General features: G+C 44.6%; 1 protein-coding gene across 4 annotated transcripts; it reads right to left on the reverse strand.

Annotated features, from left to right (window-relative positions):
* Positions 1–1,024: 1,024 nt before the first annotated feature.
* On the reverse strand, positions 1,025–19,994 carry slc23a1 (solute carrier family 23 member 1). 4 transcript variants are annotated; one of them, XM_007906252.2, is made up of 15 exons: positions 19,487–19,508; positions 16,307–16,381; positions 15,491–15,610; positions 14,715–14,872; positions 14,199–14,287; positions 13,847–13,914; positions 12,797–12,978; positions 11,784–11,904; positions 10,977–11,133; positions 10,593–10,740; positions 8,865–8,970; positions 6,581–6,710; positions 6,050–6,193; positions 3,171–3,266; positions 1,025–2,254 (listed from the first exon to the last, which is right to left on the reverse strand). In XM_007906252.2, the coding sequence occupies exons 2-15, from the start codon at positions 16,316–16,318 to the stop codon at positions 2,007–2,009; spliced, it is 1,779 nt and encodes a 592-aa protein (XP_007904443.1). In that variant the 5' UTR covers positions 16,319–16,381; positions 19,487–19,508; the 3' UTR covers positions 1,025–2,006. The 4 variants fall into 4 exon arrangements, with proteins under 4 accessions (XP_007904443.1, XP_007904441.1, XP_007904444.1 ...); XM_007906250.2 differs by lacking the exon at positions 19,487–19,508 and adding an exon at positions 17,703–17,862; XM_007906253.2 differs by lacking the exons at positions 16,307–16,381; positions 19,487–19,508 and adding an exon at positions 19,978–19,994.
* Positions 19,995–20,310: the final 316 nt, after the last annotated feature.

Raw genomic sequence — 20,310 nt, forward strand, 5'->3', positions numbered from 1 at the left:
CCAATTGTGTGTCCCACAAACACTCGTGGATTGAGTGACCAAATTTTTTTTTGGAGGGATTATTACCCCCCGGAAAGCGATCCACCAATCAACTAACAACCGGATTATTACTTACTGTTAGGTAACCAGAGGCGTGTGGAGTAAGGAAACTAGTCTAAAGTCCAGGAATTGAATTTGCCCTGTCCAGGAATTGAATCCAGGTCCACTCGCTTGCGAGGCAAGCATGCTAACCACGACCTTATGGGTCTTAACTGTGCTCTCAATATCTGCTTGATTTGGATGAAGAAAGTTCCCTTCAACCCACCTTGGATCTCTTCTCTTCCCTGGTGCCCTGATCAGCGAATCCCCCCCTCCCCTCTCCCCCATTAAGATGGGTCACTCTCTTCACGACCTTTGATGTGTGCAAATTGGCCACGGCGTTTGCCTGCAAATACTACACAGTGAAGATCCTCAGATGTCTAGGCATTGTGATAAGGCGCTGTATAGAACATGAGGATTGTTATTGGATATTCTTTCAGAAAATCCATTCTCCCATCTGGGAATCATATCATCGAGCTATTTCTTAAATTAATCCCAGCGTCCTAGCTTCAACCACCTTCACCTCCCCCCAGTTCCAGTCATTAATTACCCATTGTGTCAAAAAACACTTCCCCATCCTGAAATTGCTAGAATTCTGTGGAGGTGAATAGGTTTTCATTGAAGATCAATAGCGCTTAACACATGGTGTATCTGTAAAGCACACAGATGCGAGTGAACGTTACCATTTGGGAATGGAATGAGTGAGGCTGAGACATGGAATCCAATGCAGTGGTACAAAAACAGGCACCACTTAAACTCTGCCCTGCTCTAACCAACACATTTGCGAGGCTTGTGATTAAAGGAACGCCCTTCTTTCAAGTTTAATTCGCTCAATGGCTGATAAGAACTGAAAACCCCCAAATCCTTCACTTGCTTTGTCCAGGGCTTGTCACCACAGCATTTCACTCGGGCACTCGCTGTGAAACATAAATCAGGGGAGATTGTGGCTAGTGTAAGCCAGGATCCACAGACATCCCATCGGAGACCCCATTTATTGATGTATCGCTCAAATATTTCCACGTCAAAAACAGTCAAACAAAAAATCGCAGATGTACATTTGATTTTCCTGTCCCCCACCCCCCACCGTGACAAAAATCAGATCGCCCACAAAATTTTCACCCCCACACACAAAATACACAGTCAAATCAATTCACTTTACAGTATATTCCGTGAAGTGCTTTGAGACGTCTTAAAGACGTGATCAGGCGCTATATCAAACGTAAGGATTATCATTTTTATTAGTATTATTTTTATCTCAAAAGGCTTTCCGTTGGTAACAGGATCCCAAAGACGGGATTTTACCAATTCAGTGTTGATTTGCCCGACCTCCTCTGTCCCCCCAGCTGGTTAAACCAGCCTACAGCGGAGGCAGAAAGGACCTGTTCTGTGCAGTAAATGTCTCTGGTTTTCTTTCTCCTTGCTGCTGGGGTGAAATCTCTCCTGATTGTTACGTGATGGTTTTTTTTTAAATTGTGCTTCTCCTCCCCCAATGGGACAGAGCTGTATACCCTCAGCACAGTTGCAATGAGGGATGTACAACAAATAATGTAACAAAGACCTGGGATTGAAAGCTTGAAAAAGGCGGTCTTGTATTCTTATTAACTCCTCTTGTCAACACGTGATGCAACCTTGAAGCTTTTCTCGACGAACCTCTGACAATGATTGCTGCCACAGCCAAGCAATTAAAACTGTGTACAATTGATGTCTGAGGTGGGTGGGTAGGTGGGTGGCAAAGAGAAAAGAGTGTGGTGCGTCAGATAACCTCGGTGTCCAGACTGACTCACTGAAAAGAGAACGAGTTTCCTTTAAGCCGTGCAGAGAGCATTTGGTTGAGGTCAGCTTTGCAAGGTCCTCGCTGATGACACAGCTTAGGTAAAAGGAAGACAATAATCTTCTTTCCGTCAGGGCTCCAGGAGTGAGTGCACGAGCTATACTCTGGTGCAAACCACAAGGCCGTCGGAGTTTCCTTTGCCCTGTTCGTCCGTGTCCCTTACGTTTCTGTTCCTAAAATGGAAGCCCTTGAACACGGGGCAGATGGGGAGGTACTGCAGGCACGGAGCTCTCCTCAACAGGCTCATCCCGATCGCGAAGTCGTATGTCCTCAAATCTGCCGAGGTGTCGCTGTTTGCGTTCGCTCCTTCCTTCCACTGCACCAGCCCACGCTCCTCCTTCGTCCCTGCGGCAATGACAGAACACATCGCTAGAGTAACGCAAGCGCTACTACAACAACAACAACATTGAAGTGGGGGCACATTCAAAACAAATCTGCGGTGACACTATTTCAGTGAGCGAGTAGTAAATGGATGGAACAGGCTCACTTGCGAGACAATGGAAGCGGAAAGTGTTGATTCTTTCAAAAGCAAATTCGATAGATTTCTTTTAGGAAATAATATCGTGAGATACATTGTACAGTTTGGGACATGACATGTGCATGCGATGGTGGAAAGCGAACTGGATGGACTTTGGTCCTCTTTCGTCGAAGTTTTCTTATTTCCTAAAAAATACTTTGCATTTATATAGCTATAGACTTTCATGTGAGGAGGACATCCCAAGGTGCTGGATAATTAAGGGTTTGCATCTGAGCTGGGAGTTGTAATCAAGAGGGGTGCAGGGTTGGTGGAGTGGGGGTGGGAGTGTGGCTGAAGAAGCAGTTAAAGAGGAACGTCAGGCCTTGAAGGAGGCGAGGTGGAGGGATTTGGATGGAGTTCCAGAGGGTGGGGCAGAAAAGCCGAAGGCCCGAACAGCAATGTCGCATAAACAGCTGTGAAGTGAATGACTGATTTTGTTTTGTTGTCAGCCAGAACCTGAGTGAGTGGGTGGGTGGGTGAGTGAGTGAGTGAGTGAGTGAATGAATTGGTGAGTGAGTGAATGAGTTGGTGGGTGAGTGAGTGAATGAGTTGGTGAGTGGGTGAGAGAGAGAGAGAGAAATTTCCTTCTCTTTTCACGTGGACCCTCGGTTTAATGTCTCATCCAAAGGATGGCCTGCCTGACACTGCAGCACTCCACCCCCCCACCGCCCCCAGCACTACACTGGAGTTACAAATACCTTGTGTGTATACACCGCTTTGAGATGTGCTCCCAATATATTTTACCTGGAATTGTATTATCTAAGACGAAAGCAATGCAGCCGCCCACAAACATTTCTGTTGTCAACAACACGGTCAAAATCTGGTCAATTTCGGGGATTCCTGCAAGAGACAGAGGTTCGAGCCTGAATCTTGTAAATCAAATGTTACGGAAATATTTTGTAATGATCCCCGAAAAACAGAGGAATGAAGAGAGAATAAATTCTCCGGCTTTTTTAAAAAAGTAATAACCTTTACATTTGATATGGCGCCTCTCACATCAGGAGGACTTCTTAGAGTGCTTCGCAAGATATATTGTAAAGTGTAGTGACTGTGTATGTTACAGGTGAACCCAGCAGCCTGTTTGCACACAGGAACGTCACACAAACAGCAATGGAATGAGTGAGCATTTTATTTTAAGGGGCATTGTCAGTCAGGAAACCGGAAGAGACAGAGAGAGAGAAACTCCTTTCTCTTTTCAAAGAGTACCATGGGATTTGTAACGTCCACCTAAATAGGCACAGAGCTTGGTTTAACGTCTCATCCGAAGGACGGCACCTCTTACAATGCGTCGCTCCCCCCCAGATTGAGCTTGAGCGATAGCCTAGACTGTGAGACATGGGTGGGGGATTTGAACCACAACTGTCTGACTCAGAGGCGAGTGTGCTATCAAATACACAAACGAAGAGCGCACACTCTGCCAGGAAGCTGATGGAGTGATTTTGGCTGTGATCAGAGAAATAAATCCTATTGCTAATATGAATTTTAAAATTAAACTCTGCAAAATGACTTTACAGGTAATTAATCGGCTGCCCTATCAGCTCAGACATATTCATATTTGCATCTTCAAGTGGGTTATTTACACTAGTCATTAAATGATAATTAACTTGGGTTATCGCTTCTACATTCTCCAACATTAGTCATCATGATTGTAGGCTGTGGAAAATATCGCGAAAGTTCCTCCCTGTAAAAAGCAATGCCATTCAGATAAGATATATTTAATCAGTCTCTCCGATGAGACGTTTTGACCGAGGTCCCATCTGCCTGTTCAGGTGGGCATTAAAGATTCCAATCCACTTCTGGAGAAAGAGAAGGGAGTTTCTCTCTCCCGGTCAGTGTGTCCTGGCCAACAATCGCTCCTTAGATACAATCATACATTTGCTTCATGGCTGTTTGTAAGGCATTAATATATTACTATATTAATGTAATATACATTCTGCAAGGCCCTTTGAGACGTCTCACGACATGGTAAGGCGCTATAATAATAAACTTTGCATTTGATAATGCACCTTAGGACATCATTGAGTCATCTCAAAGCGCTTCACAGAATATAATGTAAAGTGAATTGACTGTATATTTTGTGGGCGAAATGCGGTAGCCAATTGCGCACAGCAGCGTCCCACAAACAGTCGTGGATTGAGTGACCAAATTATTATTATTTTGAAAGGATATACAAATGCTTTGGATTATTATTACTAATTAATATTGATTAATTAGTATTAATTGATTAATAGTGATAAATTAAATGGAATCTACAATAACAGATGTGGCAGTCATTGGTGATTGAATACTGTATATTTGATTGCAAAATCCTATCAACAACAACAAGATTCCATTTATTGAGCGCCTTTCACTTCGGGAGGACGTCCCAAGGCGCTGGACAGTTGGGTCAGGACCCGAGCAAGGGGGAAATGGTCAGGGTGAGGGAAGGGAAGGGAGGGAGCGAGGAGGGGGTAGAGAGTCGAGAGGGGAGCTGAAGGCACGGTCGAAGAGAATGGTCTTGAGACCGGCCTTGAAGGTGGAAAGGGAGGAAGCGGCGAAGGCACTGGAGGATGGAGTTCCAGAACCTCGGGGCTGAGAGACTGAAGGCCCGGCCACTGATGGTAGGGCAGTTGGGGCGGGGGATGTGGAGCAGACCGGAGCCAGAGGAACGGAGGGTACGGGCAGGTAGGTAGGGGGATAGTAGGTCGGAGAGGTAGGAGGGAGCGAGGCCGTGAATGGCCTTGTAGGTGAGGATGAGGATCTTGAAATCGATCCTCTGGGGGATGGGGAGCCAGTGGAGGCGAGCGAGGGTGGGAGTGATGTGGTCGCGAAGCCTGGTGCGGGACAGTACACGAGCTGCAGAGTTCTGAATGACCTGCAGTGTGGAGGGAGGGCCGGGAAGGCCGGCGAGGAGAGAGTTCCCATAGTCCAGCCTTGAGGTGATAAAGGCGTGGACCAGAGTTTCAGCCACGTGAGGGGTGAGGTAGTGCCGTAGTCTGGCGACATTCCGGAGGTGATGGAAGGCGGTGCCAGTTGTGGTGCGGATATGAGGGAGAAAGGACAGCTCAGGGTCGAACAGAACACCGAGGTTCCTGACCGGCTTTGAGAGGTGGAGAGTGCAGCCTTGGATGCTGATGCTGTCAGCGCCTGAGGTGCGGAGGCGCTGACGTGAGCCAATCAGGAGGGCCTCAGTTTTACGCACGTTGAGCTGAAGAAAGTTGTCTCTCGTCCAGGACTCGATGTCGGACAGGCAGCTGTCAGGACATCGGTGGTCGTGGAGTTGAGGGTAGAGGAGGAAAGGTAGAGTTGGGTGTCATCCGCATACATGTGGAAGTTAACTCCATGTCTGCGGATGATGTCACCACAGGGGGAGCATATAGAGGGTGAAGAGGAGGGGACCGAGGACAGAGCCCTGAGGGACACCGCGCGAGACAGTGCGGGGGCTGGAGGAAAAACCATTCGTGGAAACAGAGTGAAGACGGTGGGAGAGGTACGACCTAAACCACTCAAGGACAGGGCCTTGAAGGTTTAGGTGGGAGGACAAGCGGTGGAGGAGGATAGCGTGGTCGACCGTATCGAATGCTGCCGATAGGTCGAGTATCAAATAACAACCAACTGGTATTCATGTCGCATTCTTAACGTACCTGTATTGATACTGTTGGGGTTCGCTTCCAAGTAATTTGGCAACGTTAAACCGAAAAACATGGAGAATCCCAAGATAAAAAGATTACGAGTCGAATTCATGTCCACAAACTGGAGGTTGGAAAGTCCAACAGCTGTGATCATTCCTGGGTGGTGATGAGAGATGGTAGGGGTATTAAGCGAATAACAGCACCATAAATGACAACAAGGCAATTCATTTAAATCAAATCAAACGAGCGCCAACGCACTAAAAAACAGTAACCCGAGCAAGTGAGGGAACGCCAATAGAATAGAAAGCACAAAAGTAATGAATTAAATGCAAATATCTATCAATTAAACAAAGTCTATTCAGGCAACCTGCTTTGGTAATAGAATTATGAAAGGAATCGATATGCAGGGAGTTGCAAGGAGACAATACAGTCTAAAGGCTTCAGATTATTGCATTAAACCCAGGCCGCGAAACCCGAAATGAATTATAACTCTTATTTCGACCTGAATGATCGTGTCTCAGCCTCACTTTGCTTCTTACTTACCGAACAGCGTGCAAAACATCCCCCCCAGAATGGGGTCGGGGAGTGATGCAAACAGGGCTGTGAATTTGCCCACGGTGCCCAGAATTAGCATGATTACCGCTCCGTACTGCACCACTCTCCTGCTGCCAATCTTGGGGAAGTAACAACAACTTGCATTTATATAGCACCCTTCACGCAGGGCAGCATATCAGAGCGCTTAGAGAGAGAGAAAGAGAGAGAGAGAGAGAAGCAGAAAGAAAGGAATGAGGCATGGCGGAGACTGGCCAGGTGGACGGACAGACAGACAGGCGGGCAGGCAGGCTCCTTTGCAGATAAGCAGACGTTGCAGATAAGAAGCATTCTAGTGCACGATATTCAGCGGAACTTATCAGCCGTGACGTTGCCCAATAAAATATCATGGTGTGCTGGGATTTGTAGCTATTTATAATAACGGTAACAATAACCCTTCTGTTCGATATAACGCCTTATCACATCGTTGAGACGTCTCAAAGCGCTTCACAGAATATACTGTGAAGTGAAATGACTGTATATTTTGTGGACAAAACGTGGCAGCCAATTGCACACAGCAGCGTCCCCACAAACAGTTGTGGCTTGTTGGACCAATTTTCTGTAAGAGATGATTACCCCCAGAAAGCGATCTACCAATTTACTGACAACCACGTTCCTACCTACTGCTCGGTAAACAGAGATGTGTGTGTGAGGAGTAAGGAAACCTGCCTAAGCTTTTGCTCAGGTCCTCTCGCTTGCGAGGCGAGTTCTCTAACCATTACACTGCAGGACTTCACAAATTAATCCTGTACAAATTAATGCTGTACAAGGCTTTCCTCTATCTTCACTAGCTCGATACCTTGGAAATGTGACCATTAGTCAAGGGGCAGAATCTGAAATTGTGTTGGGTTCATAAACGTAAGTGCCTATTACAGAGCTGATGATAAATCATTAATACATTCAGTGATGAGGGAAACTTTTCAGGCCCCGTTAGGTTAAACTTTTATATTAAATACTGCAACATCAATATTTAATCTGTTGGCTGTTCGGAAATACACCTCCCTTGAGTGAATTGTTCCAGCTGACAGTTTGGTTGCTGAGATTATGGAACAGATTGGATGGATGCTATTAACTTGATGCATGTTCTCCACACTAGTGTGTGCACATATAATGTCATTTTCTTAACCTTAATCCTTGTAGATCTTTATATATATAGAGAGAGAAAGAATCTACAGGCGGAAGTAACTGCGCTGAATGAAGCCACTTCTCTTGTATAATCTTTGCTGTAGGCATTGTTTGCCCTTAGCAACACTATCCCTGTGAAAACGATCAAGCAATGAAAAGATTTTTTTTCCTCTCTCTTAATCTGTTTTGAAGCTTGTAAAACAACAATTTGCACTTACACCGCGTTTCACATCAGAAGGATGTCTCCCGTCACCTCCCCTCTCTCTCCCCGGCTCAGCATCCAACTGAGCTGCTATTAAGCGGTCCGAGACGATAACCCATGTGAAGGGCGCTGTATATGTAGCAAGTTGAGGGCAATGGATGGGCGAGAGTGTAAGGCAAGTCAATGAGAGAAGTTCTTTTTTTATGACGCGTTTTTGAAAGCAGCAAAGGAGGGACTTTGTACAAGAGTTCCAGAGGCCGGAAGCAAAGTGTCTGATAGCCCTCCCTTTGATGGTGGGGATAGGGCAGGGAATGTGAGGGGGAGCTGATGGGTTTGCAGAGCCCAGTGAAGGAAAGAATGCGAGACACAGTCTTCTGGCTCTAAATAATAATAATAAGCCTTGCATTTGATACAGCACCTTACCACGTCTTCAAGATGTCTCAAAGCGCTTCGCAGAATATACTGTAAAGTGAATTGACTGTATATTTTGTGGGCGAACCGTGGCAGGCAATTGCGCACAGTAGCGTCCCACAAACAGTCATGGATTGAGTGACCAATTTAATATATTATTATTATTCTTTTGAAGGTACTATTAGCTCCGGAAAAGAGACTCACAACCGGATTCCTACTTACTGTTGGGTAAACAGAGGCTTGTGGAGTAAGGAAACTTGCCCAAGGTTTCACCCTGCCAGGAATCGAACCCAGGTCTCTCGCTTGTGAGGCGAGCGCACTAACCACTGAGCTACAGGACTCCAAAGAAAGCAAACGGGCAGCAGGAAGTGACACTGGCAATGAGCCTGAAGAGCTGACAGGCAGCCATTTTCTTTTAAGCACTGAGTGTACAGACTGAAATCAGAGTGCGCCACATGTAGGAGCGTTAATCAGGTAAAGAAAGGGAAGTAGATTTACTTTGGTTATCCCGAGCACTCCGATGTTGGGACTGGATGAAGTGGAACCATTCCCTGTCCCGAGCAGTCCAGCAATGATACAGGAGATCCCCTCGGTGAAGATGCCCCTGGAAGAGAAACGGAATCGCTCGAGCAACAGGAGCAACAGAGGCCAACTCTCAGCCCTTATCTTAGAAAACAGGCTCCAGTGGCTGAATGGCCTCCTCCTGTTCCTATGTACTCCAGGTGTTAAATGTTGATTCTTCTCTCCATAGACATACTCAAGCCAGACTCAAGCCCAGTGACTGACTGAAACCTGGTGAAGCAACTTTAGAAGTGAGAAAGCTCCAGTCAAAAGACCTTCTGCCACGTCCAAAGATCACAAGATCACGAGATCGGTTTGGGATTCATAGATTCATAGAATATTACGGCACAGAAGGAGGCCATTCGGCCCATCGAGTCTGTACCGGCTCTTTGACAGAGCAAGTCACTTTCACTAACCCCAATCAACCAGCTTTCTCCCCATAACCCTGCAAACCCGTCTTCTCCAGATACCTATCCAGTTCTCTCTTAAAAGCAGTTATCGAATCGGACTTCACTACCCTTTCAGGCAGATCATTCCAAATTCGAACAACTCGCTGAGTGAAAAAATTTCTTCGAACCTCCCCTCTGCTTCTTTTGGTAGATATCTTAAGACTGTGACCACAGACCCACCTACCAGCGGAAACAGCTTTTCCTTATCTCGCCTGTCAAAACCTTTCATGATTTTGAAGACCTCTATCGGGTCCCCACATAACTTTCTCTGCTCTAATGGGAAAAGTCCTAACTTCTCCAGCCTGTCCTCATAGCTAAGGTTCCCCATTCCTGGTATCATTCTCGTGAATCTTCTCTGCACCCTTTCCAGTGGCTTAATGTCCTTCCTGAAGTAAGGTGCCCAGAACTGGACACAGTACTCCAGCTGAGGCCTAACCAGTGTTTTGTATAGATTAACCATAACCCCTACTCTTATAGTCTATGCCCCTACTAATAAAGCTCAGTACACCAAATGCCTTTTTTACTGCCTTATCTACCTGCCGCGCTACCTTTAATGATTCGCTTACTTGAACACCCAGATCTCTCTGTACGTTCACCCCCCTTAAGATTGAGCTACCAAGTCGATATTGCCTCCTATCATTTTTCCTACCTAAGTGTATCACCTCACACTTATCCACATTGAAATCCATCTGCCACATGTCAGCCCATTCCACCATTCTGTGTATGTCTGTTTGCAGTTGGTTACAGTCCTCCTCACTATTTACTACCCTAACTAACTTTGTATCATCTGCAAACTTGGAAATAGTGCTCTCATCCCAATGTATGGATCTGGGTTTACCNTTTTTATCTCATTTATAAATGTATACACCTCTACGAGATTCCATTCAGGGTTGTCTTCCCTCAAGACTGAAGAGCTCCGGCTTGTCTAATCATTGCTCAAAACAAGTTACTTGTTAAACAAAGTACAGTAAATCTCACATATGTCGTATAAGGTTGGGAACATACATTGAATGTAACTTCTGCAAAGTATGAGTTATGTGAAACATTATAAACAATAGGAAATTCAACAGGACTTAGGCAGAAGTATGGCTTAGGCAATCATACAGGTTATACAGATCAGACTTAAGGGAGTTTTACTGTAGTAATAATAACAATGAAGCTTGCATTTGATATAGCGCCTTAACGCGTCATTGAGACATCTCATAGCTGTAGTTACCTGTTGATGGCATGGATGGGTGGAGGTGGCGCTCCCGCTAATCGAGCACAGGCATAATAATCTCCGATGGATTCGATGATGCCAGCCAGCGTGGCGCTGAACATTCCCAGCACGCCAGCCACCGTGATGGTGGGCAAACCCCACTGGCCTGGAGGGCAAACCACAAAGGAACAGTCAGGAACACCTCGGGAAGCCAAACTCTGCTGTCCAACTGCATTTTTCTTCTTTTTCCACACACTCCATACATTCTGGAGTCCCCTAGCGCACTGCTTGTGCCTCACCAGCCAGAGGAACTGGGTTCAATTCCCAGGTGGGGCGAAACCATAGGCAAGTTTCCACTACACGCCCACTCACCACTGTACTACAGGACTCCACAGAACTTACATGGATAAGGCATTCGGAACCAGGGTGCGGTTGACATGATTTCGCCTCTGGCATCTGTCCGGGCTTTGAAGCCATAGTCATCCGGGTTTTTGGGGAACACGTTAGTGACAGTCAAAAGGTAGCAGAGGAGCCAAACAACCATGATCGCCATTATAATCTGGAAAAGAAAATTTACAATCAAATTATTCCGCGACGAAAATCAATGAATTATTCAATGAATTAGCCAAACGACCGGATAACGAAGGCACAAGTCAGGCTGTATCAAAAAAAATTGCACGTTCGAGATTTTTACAAGGAGGTTCAAGCTCGCGGGATTAATGGACAATTAACGTGTAGGATTGAAAAACAACTTGGCTATAAGTCACACAGAAAAGGCGGTGACAGAAGGAGAAATCAATTGAAACCACATAGAGGTGAAAATAAAAGAACCACTTGGTTGAAGTCAATATTCACAATACAATTCCTGCAGTTTGATACAGAACATCAGAACATCTCAAAGCGCTTTGCAGGGAATTGCTTCAAAGTGTAGTGACTGTGTACTTTGTAGGCGAAAACGTGGCAGACAATACGTGCTCAGCAAGGTCCTACAAACAGCCATGAAGCCAATTTTATCTGAGGGATTGTTGGGCAGAGCCAATGGGAGAAAGAAACTCCTTTCTCTTTTCAAATGACACCTTGGGATCTTTAACATCCACCTTTAGAGGGCGTAGATGAGACTTCAGTTTAACACGTCACCCGCAGATCAGCATTAGGACAAATGGTGGACGTCAGCGACTTTACTTGTTAAGGGGAGAGTTTCATGTTTACCGGGAACATCTTGAATATCTTTATCCTCAGGGTCGTGCATCCATTTCTACGTTTGTAGCCGGGCAGAATGAAATCCACGTTGCGAAGGTACTGAGCAAACAGTACAATTAAGGTGATGGTTCTGATAAACACAACATTAGCATTTATGAATCGTATGGAAATAAAACAGCCACAGAAAAATGTATGACAGACTCCTGTGGTTTACGTGTCTGCTTCGGTAAAAGGTCATTCAGAACTGCAAAGCAACTGCATTTCGTATAGTGCCATAACCGAATACTTGTGCCTTATCACTTTGGAAGGACATCTCAAAGCGCTTCATGGGATTTACTGTGAAATGGAGTCAGAGTGTGTATTTGTAGGCAAATGCGGGAGCACAATTGTGCACAGCAATGTCCCACAAACAGCCATGAAACGAATGACCAGTTTTATTTGAGGGACTTGTTGGCCAGGACGCCGAGAGAGAGAAACTCCTTTCTCTTTTCGTATAGTGCCCGCAGGATCTTTAAAGTCCACCTAATTAGGCAGAAAAGACCTGAATTTAACATCTCATCCAAAAGACGGTGTCTCTGACAATGCAACACACCAACAGCACTGTATTGGATCATCAATTTAGACTGACATCTTTAGATTGAGTTCAGGTCCTGTTGTGGGATTCGAACCCACAACCTTCTGACTCAGGGGTGAGAGCGCTACCACTGGATCAAATGCAAGGATTATTATTGTTTATTATTACCACTGAACCAAGATGACACGTTGTATTGAATTGTGTTGTACAATAAAAATTGTAATAATAATCCTTGCATTTGATACAGCACCATATCACGTCGTTGAGATGTCTCTCAAAGGATATACTGTAAAGTGAATTGATTGTCTATTTCGTAGGTTAAATGTGGCAGCCAATTGTGCACAGCAGTGTCCCACATGCAGTCGTGGATTGAGTGACCAAATTTTCTTTTTGTATTGCAGAGCATGTGTGTTGAAGGGGAGGAATGACAGTGGATGCAGATACATACAAGATAGAAATTCCCCAGTGAGCTCCCGCTCTGTCTCCTGCCGCTTGAAAGACAGACAATCCAATCAGGGAGACGGTAGGAGTGACGGTAAGGGGTCCTATGTATCCGAGCAGTAGCCCTGGGAGTCCTACAAAGCCAATCACCACTTCAATCAAACTGGACACTATAATTGCACCTTGTATCTGTTTTATGAGAAGAGAAATATCTATATAAAAAAAGGCTCTTCATTTGCAAATGACGAACAGGTTGCAAATTAAACCTAAAGCTCGACCTAAGCTCAAACTCAAAAGATATTCTGGAATAAAATTCGCATTAAGCCCCCAACGATCACAATTTCCTCGCAAATTCTGGGAGAGTAAAATTAAACAAACACAATAAAACGGCCCAGAGTCAGCAAAAATATGGCCCCATTAGGACTCAGAGGGGCAAAAAGTTTAAATAAGTTAAGGAATCCTTTAAGGAATATTGCAAATTTTGATCCCTGTTGTATTTAAGTAAGTTTCCAGTAAATATATGTTGTGCTGGATTTTTTTTTAGTGATAATACACCAAGGCAACTGATCAATGAACCAAGGAACGAACCTACTAACCTAGTACCTAACCTAGTATAATGTTTGTTTAAAAGCAAAATTGGTTGAAAGATAGAATTACTATGAAGTTAGACGGCGGTGGGGGGGAAGGTCTGATCAAGATAAAGTAAACTAAATTTGTTTTCGTGAAGTAGCGACAACAGATGAGCCAAGACAGTTAATGCTGATTTTGTGGGTAGTTACTGAGTTTATGGTTACCGGTTACCGGCAAACCGGGGCTCTGCACATAGAGCATCAATAGCTGCCGTCGATACGTTTAACAAAGATAAATACAGTAAACTCCTGATAAACTAACCCTGGCTTAACTCAACTACCACTTAAGTCAATATCCCGGTCGCATTTATTGATGTATTTATACATATGCCTAACTCGATGCTCCTGATAACTCGTCACTGAGCCCTTTGCCCTCGGAGCGATGAGTTAGCAGGAGTTTACTGTGGTTGGAAATCCGAGCGCTTTACTTCTCTCATTCGTGGCTGCCAAATGTGGCTTGTATTGAAAGGCGCCGTCCCATTTCCGTAGATCTCATCTGTTAAATCAAGCAAAAAAAAGGCAGCGGTTAGTTAAATAGCAACTGAGGTGAGGGCATATAAAAACAGCTGTGTGGCTCGGAAAATACCTTCCCTTCAGGGCAGCACAACGGGACAACACAGATACATTCTGTCCTGGGTGTTTTTCTCATTCTTTGACATGGACCATTCACATAGCAAGGACACAATCACAATTCTATGCGCTCCGCGAGGCTACCCTGAGTGAACGGCACAATATAAATGCAAGTTGATGTCGTCGTTGTAGTCTTTAAATGCATCCTACCTTCAGGAGGACATTTCCACTTGTCTAGGGCTAGGATAGCTCTGGCAGGAACGAGGAAGGCGAAAGCACTCGCTTGAAATAAGGGAAGCCTGCGGCGTGAGGAACAAATACATTGAGAAGGGTTAGGATGTCAGAGGTAAATCAAATTAAAGTAATAATAATAATCCTTGCATTTGATACACCGGCTTATCACGTCTTCGAGACGTCTCAAAGCGCTTCACAGAATATACTGTAAAGTGAATTGATTGTATATTTTGTGAGCGAAACGCGATAGCCATTTGCGCACAGCAGCGTCAAATTATTACTTTTTTTTTAAATTTATTTTTTGGAGGATTTATTACTCCCGGAAAGCGATCCGTCAATAGACTAATAACTGGGTTCCTACTTACTGCTAGGTAAACAGAGGCGTGTGTGTGGAGTAAGGAAACTTCCTAAAATGTATTGATAATAATAATAAAGTTTGTGTTAGACACGACGCCTTTCACGGCAAGACGACGTCTCGATGCACACACAGACCTGCATCCAAATGTGGTCTGTATGAGGGTGGTGATGCCCACACAGGTGAAGATGGTGCCAATCAGCTGACTGACCGTGTACTGGTCCTTTCCCACACACATGGACTCCGCCAGGAGGAAAGGCACTGCGATGGTCCCACTGAAACACGTCAAATAGTGCTACAGCCAAAAGCACACAATTACACAGTGACACAGAGTGATATAGAGTTACAACAACAACTTGCATTTACATAGCGTTCCTCGCGCAGGGTGGCGTCCTAGAATGCTTTACTGTGGCGGAGCACGTCGCCGAGCCGGGGGGAGAGGGGAGGTGACCGTAGGCACGGTCGAAGAGGAAGGTTTTGAAAATGGGGAAGGAGGGGATGGAGGCAGTGGGTTATATATACACATATATAATGTATATATTTATATTTCTAGGTTATATTACACAGAATTATACAGAGTTACACAGAGTTATGTGGTGAACAGGCCATTTGGCCCACCTAGCAACGTGTTAAACCTCAGCTCTGCCCTGACTGAGTGAAACACGGGCGGCAGCTCATGGTCACTGATGTCTCGCCAAACGCAGGCGAACATTTTCAACCTCTACAACACTGATACACGAAGAGGCGCAATCTCGTTTTATTAGACCACGGCAGCCAGATGGTAAGAATCTCCATTTTTACCCTTGATATATATGATATCAAAATTATATATATATATATATATAAAAAATATTAATGTAGGTAGTTTTATACCCCCAAAAATTAGACAAGCAGCCCAACCTGCACAGAATACCTGAAAGCCAAGTAAGATGCACAGATACCAGGGTGGAACATCTTCGATTTTGTAGATCATATCAAAACCTGCGGCTGGTGGGGACGAGGTTTCCTGTGACGTCTCATTGCAATTCTCATCCTAAGAAGCAGACACGTCCACACTGTATCACACACCCTCACAGTGTATAACGCACACAGGTCAGCGTTTCGCCCGCCGTCACCCAGACACACGCGCGCGCAAAGGATTTCCCAGCATAAGTCACTACAACAAGTTGCATTTATATAGAGCCCTTTACACGTGGCAGTGTCTCGAAGCGCTTAACAGCAGAGCCCGACACCGAGCCAGGGAGGGGGAGGAGGTGACCAGCGGCACAGTTGAAGAGGAAGGTCTTCAGTCTTCACTAATCAATGATCAGGAGCAGAAATACTGGTTCAGATTCTCCTCCCTGTTCCATGGAGATTGAATAATAATAATCCTTGCATTTGATATAGCGCCTTATGTCTTTGAGATGTTTCAAAGCACTTCACAGAATATACCATAAAGTGAATTGAGTGTGTATTTTGTGAGTGAAATGCGGCAGCCAATTGCACATAGCAGTGTCCCACAGTCGTGGACTGAGTGACCAAATTATTATTATTATTTTGAAGGGAATTAACAACTGGTTGCCAGGAAGCAGGGGTTAAGTTGTTCATAAAGCAGCTCGATGCTGTGATGGGTGGGGTAAACTGTATGGTGGGTGTTCTGGAGGGCTGAGATCAGGTGGGCCAAAGGATCTTCTTCACCTGAACCAATCTCGTGATCCCTACTCAGTCTTTACGCCGATTTGTATCTTACTTTTTTGTCCATTTGTTGATCAGCCGGGGAGTTGCCATCGCTTATCTCCTCAGTGTCGGAGCCTGGAATCGCTTTCTGCGGAAAACATGCACACTGGTAGATCAATCAAACGATCGATCAAACACGGCCAATAATGATCATTCCATTCATTATGGTGCCTTTCGCATCTGAAAAGTCACAGGATTTTACAACAACAAATTGCATTTAGACAGAGCCTTTTATGCCAGGAGGACAGATCAAGGCGCTGGACGATGGGTGGGGGGGGGTGGCGGGGCGTTGCACCCGAGCTGGGGGTTGGCATCAGAGAGGGGTGGAGGGCACAGTGGGTGGACGTGGCAAGGTCTAAAAGGAAGGTCTTGAGATGGGCACAGTGACTGTGCATATTGTAGGCAAAAGCAGCAGCCAAAGAGACATCATGCAAACAGCCATGCAATGACTCATTTTATCCGTGAGGCAATCAATTGGGGAAAGTGACTAAAAGAAAATTCTAGTACTGCACACACCTACTGGCATTAACAGTTAATAATAATAATAATTATTATTATTATTAACATTTAAACATAGCAACAGGAGGAGGCCATTCAGCCCCTCGAGCCTGTTACAACGTTCTACAAGATCATGGCTGATCTGTACATCAACTCCAATTACCCGCCCTTGCCCCATATCCCTTGGTACCCTGACCTAACAAATAGCTATCCACCAGGAAAAGGCTCATACAGGCAACCATATCCGATATCAAAAAATCACACAGCAAATCATAAACAGACTCCCCCCACCCACCACCTGCCCAAGCACGAACATAATTGCAGGGGAGAGGGACAGATTCTGAAGCTGCACCTAAGTATTCAAACAAAAAATAAATAATTGTGGTGGGGGGGTGGAAGAGAGAAAAACATTTCGCCCGCAAAATATAGAGTCAATTAATTCACTTTACAGTATAATCTGTGAAGCACTTTGAGATGTCTCGACGACGTGATAAGGCGCTATATCAAATGCAGGGATTATTATTAATATTTGAAACACGCAGTCACTACACTTCAGGAACAAAGCGCTTCGAGACGTCCTCCCGCCGTTGAAAAGGCACTGTGTCAAATGCAAGGATTGTTCTCTGTTATTGTTTGTGACCAGCAAGCACACAGTCATTAAACATCACAGTAAAAACTCTGCAAGACATATCGTAGCGTGATAAGGATTATCACATATAACAATGTAAGTATTATTAATATTGCAGTAAAGTTAAGATAGTTTGCTTTAAATCCCATCACAATTCCCTTTTCACTGCCGGAGTGAAACTTGGATTACTTGGCCAGAGCCTCTGTTGAAATCGACAGAATATAAACTCAACTGAATAAATTAAGAACAAAACTCATGCCCCAGAGGAAGAATTTTTTTTTACCTTGAAACTATTTTGCATTTGCTTCATTCTGGAAGAACTCGTTACTGACACCCAAACAGGCTCACTCACTCACTCGCTCACTCCGTCTCTGGACGCACTTACACTGGCTCATTCCGCAAATAGAGAGAGAGAGAAAAAAAACAAACCTTTGCCCTCCTTTGGTTAAAATAAATCAACTTCTCAGTTGTTTCTCTCTCTCTCTCGGCAGACTCTTCCTGCATTGCACCATATTAGAACCCTGAACTCCTTAGCTGTTGTGGGAAACTTTCTGTGCGCAAATTGGCTGTCTACAAAATGCACAGTCACTACGCATTACAGCGAAAGCGTTTTTAGTTGTCTTCCTGACAAGTCAAATACAAGGATTATTCCTGTTATTATTATTACTCTGCCTCAAGCCACTGACTCTCTGCCTGAGAAATTTTGTTTTGTTGTTTTAAAAGTTTAAGATTGCGTAGAAATTGGGCCAAACTTGTAAAACAGGGCTCAAAGTGGGTAAATGTGGGGGGGATGTAGCATCCGTTTGAACAACAAAAGATACTGACTGTTTTACTGGGGAATGTTGTTTCACATCGGAAGGGGAAGAAATTGGGAACGGAATGAATAAAGTTGATGACGGAAAGTTATTTTAAAAACCTTCTACGCATCCCTTCCCATCAGCATTAAATGAATAATCCTTTTACTGAGTAACTTGTTAACATGAAAGCCTGCCATTGTCCTACAGCGACATCAAACTTAACCAGGAATCAACTGGTTTCCAGTGCTTGCTCCAAAGTTCAGGCACTTATGTAAAGGCACAGTGTCGAAATGGAATGCAGGGGAAAACTTGCAGCATTCCTTGAAGTATTCCTTAGCTCATTTAAGGAACGCCTTAAGAAACACCACCAGGTGGTGCTTCTCTCCAGGCAAGGGGGTGTTTTTTTCTTCCGACAGTCCTCATTCAATCAGCCCAGAGGCTTTCATCGGATGTACTGTTCCCACCGTGCTCAGTGTTGCTCTCTCCCTTCCTGACGTTATCGTAAAGTGAGGAGACTGCTCTGCCAATAAACAAACACTTGTCTTTAATTCAGAGATCAGGCAGACACTGCAGTGCGACACCAAGACAACATTAGTTAGAAGCAGGTGCCGTCCTTCAGATAAGATATCAAACCACAGACCCATCTGCCTGTTCACTAGAACTAGCAATAAAAACAGCTACTCAGATTGAAATCTCATCACACCTTCCTCACATCTCTCAGAACAGGAGGGAAGGCCTGTGAAATTCACAAGACACACACTGTGTCTGTCTAATTAATGCAAATACCACATCCAGTGCCAACTGCTTTTTTTAAATTGAATTTAATAATAATCACTCATTTACCTCAAGTGCCAGCTTTGATGTGGCTAAACTGGAACACAGGTGAGTCAGACAGTGCTGTCAGTCACTGAGGGAAGATCTGCCTCAGTTGGAAACCTTCAGCAAAACGATCAATTTAACCCACCGTCAATGAGTTAATCTAATCTGGGTTTTTCAGCGTTTTCACAACAAAAAGCCTCAAAGCATCATAATGGCTTTAAACTAAAAAGAGAGAGAAAAAACATCCTCGCAGACAGGAGGACAGACGTTATTTGAAAGGGAATCTTTCAGTGCTTTTAGGGAACTAGCTCGGACATTTACAACATTATGGTGTATTGATTAGCATGTTTGCCTCGCAAGCTAGAGGACTCGGGTTCGATTCCTGAGCGGGGGTGCACAAAACCTTAGGTTGGGTTACTCTTACTCTCTTACTCCACACGCCTCTGTTTACCTTGCAGTAGTAGGAACCAGGTTGGCAGACGATTGGCAGATCACATTCTGAGGATAATAATCCCTTAAAAAATAAATAAGAAGAATAATTTGGTCATCTCAATCCACGTCTTTTTGTAGGACGCTGCTGTGCGCAATTTGCTGCTGCGATTCACCCACAAAATACACAGTCAATCCACTTTATAGTAAATTCTGTGAAGCGCTTTGGGACGTCTCAATGACGCGATAAGGCGTTATATCAAATACAAGGTTTATGATTAAAATCTTGTGTAGACGGTGAAACAACATCTCGTGTCAATTCCACGAGCCCAACGGAACTTTGAACTTTTAACTTTCTTCCTCCCAATCTTTCCAAACTTTGAAAATCAACTGAGAATTTTCTTTTCTCATTTTCTCACTTAGTTTTTTTTCCCCACGAAAATAGAAACCTTACTTTTTTCCCCCTGGAATTCTGGCTGTTTGAATACCGCATTCCTCACATTTAATACTTACATGGATAAACATCTTCGAATGGGGTTTCTCCTCAAGCTTCTTGACAAGAGGGTAATCAATGACTGGAACAGGGTTCCCAGGAAAGGTGGTGGATGCCAAGACATTTGAAAAGCAGTTTAACACTCTGATGGTGGGAGGAGAGGGGGCAGTTCTGGATGAATGAGATTGGATGGTCTGAACGGTCTTCCTCATCCAAACCGATCTTGTGAATAGGTGAATGCTGTTCGATTGCCTCGGAGTTAACAAGCTATGTTAATTTGACTCTTTGCCTGGGCCGTGAGCAAGTGCTCTCATTAAGTCAAACGCTAATGGCACTTGCTTCAATAATTGCTG

The sequence above is a fragment of the Callorhinchus milii genome, unplaced genomic scaffold (assembly GCF_018977255.1).
Source record: "Callorhinchus milii isolate IMCB2004 unplaced genomic scaffold, IMCB_Cmil_1.0 Scaffold13, whole genome shotgun sequence".
Lineage (NCBI taxonomy): Eukaryota > Metazoa > Chordata > Chondrichthyes > Chimaeriformes > Callorhinchidae > Callorhinchus > Callorhinchus milii.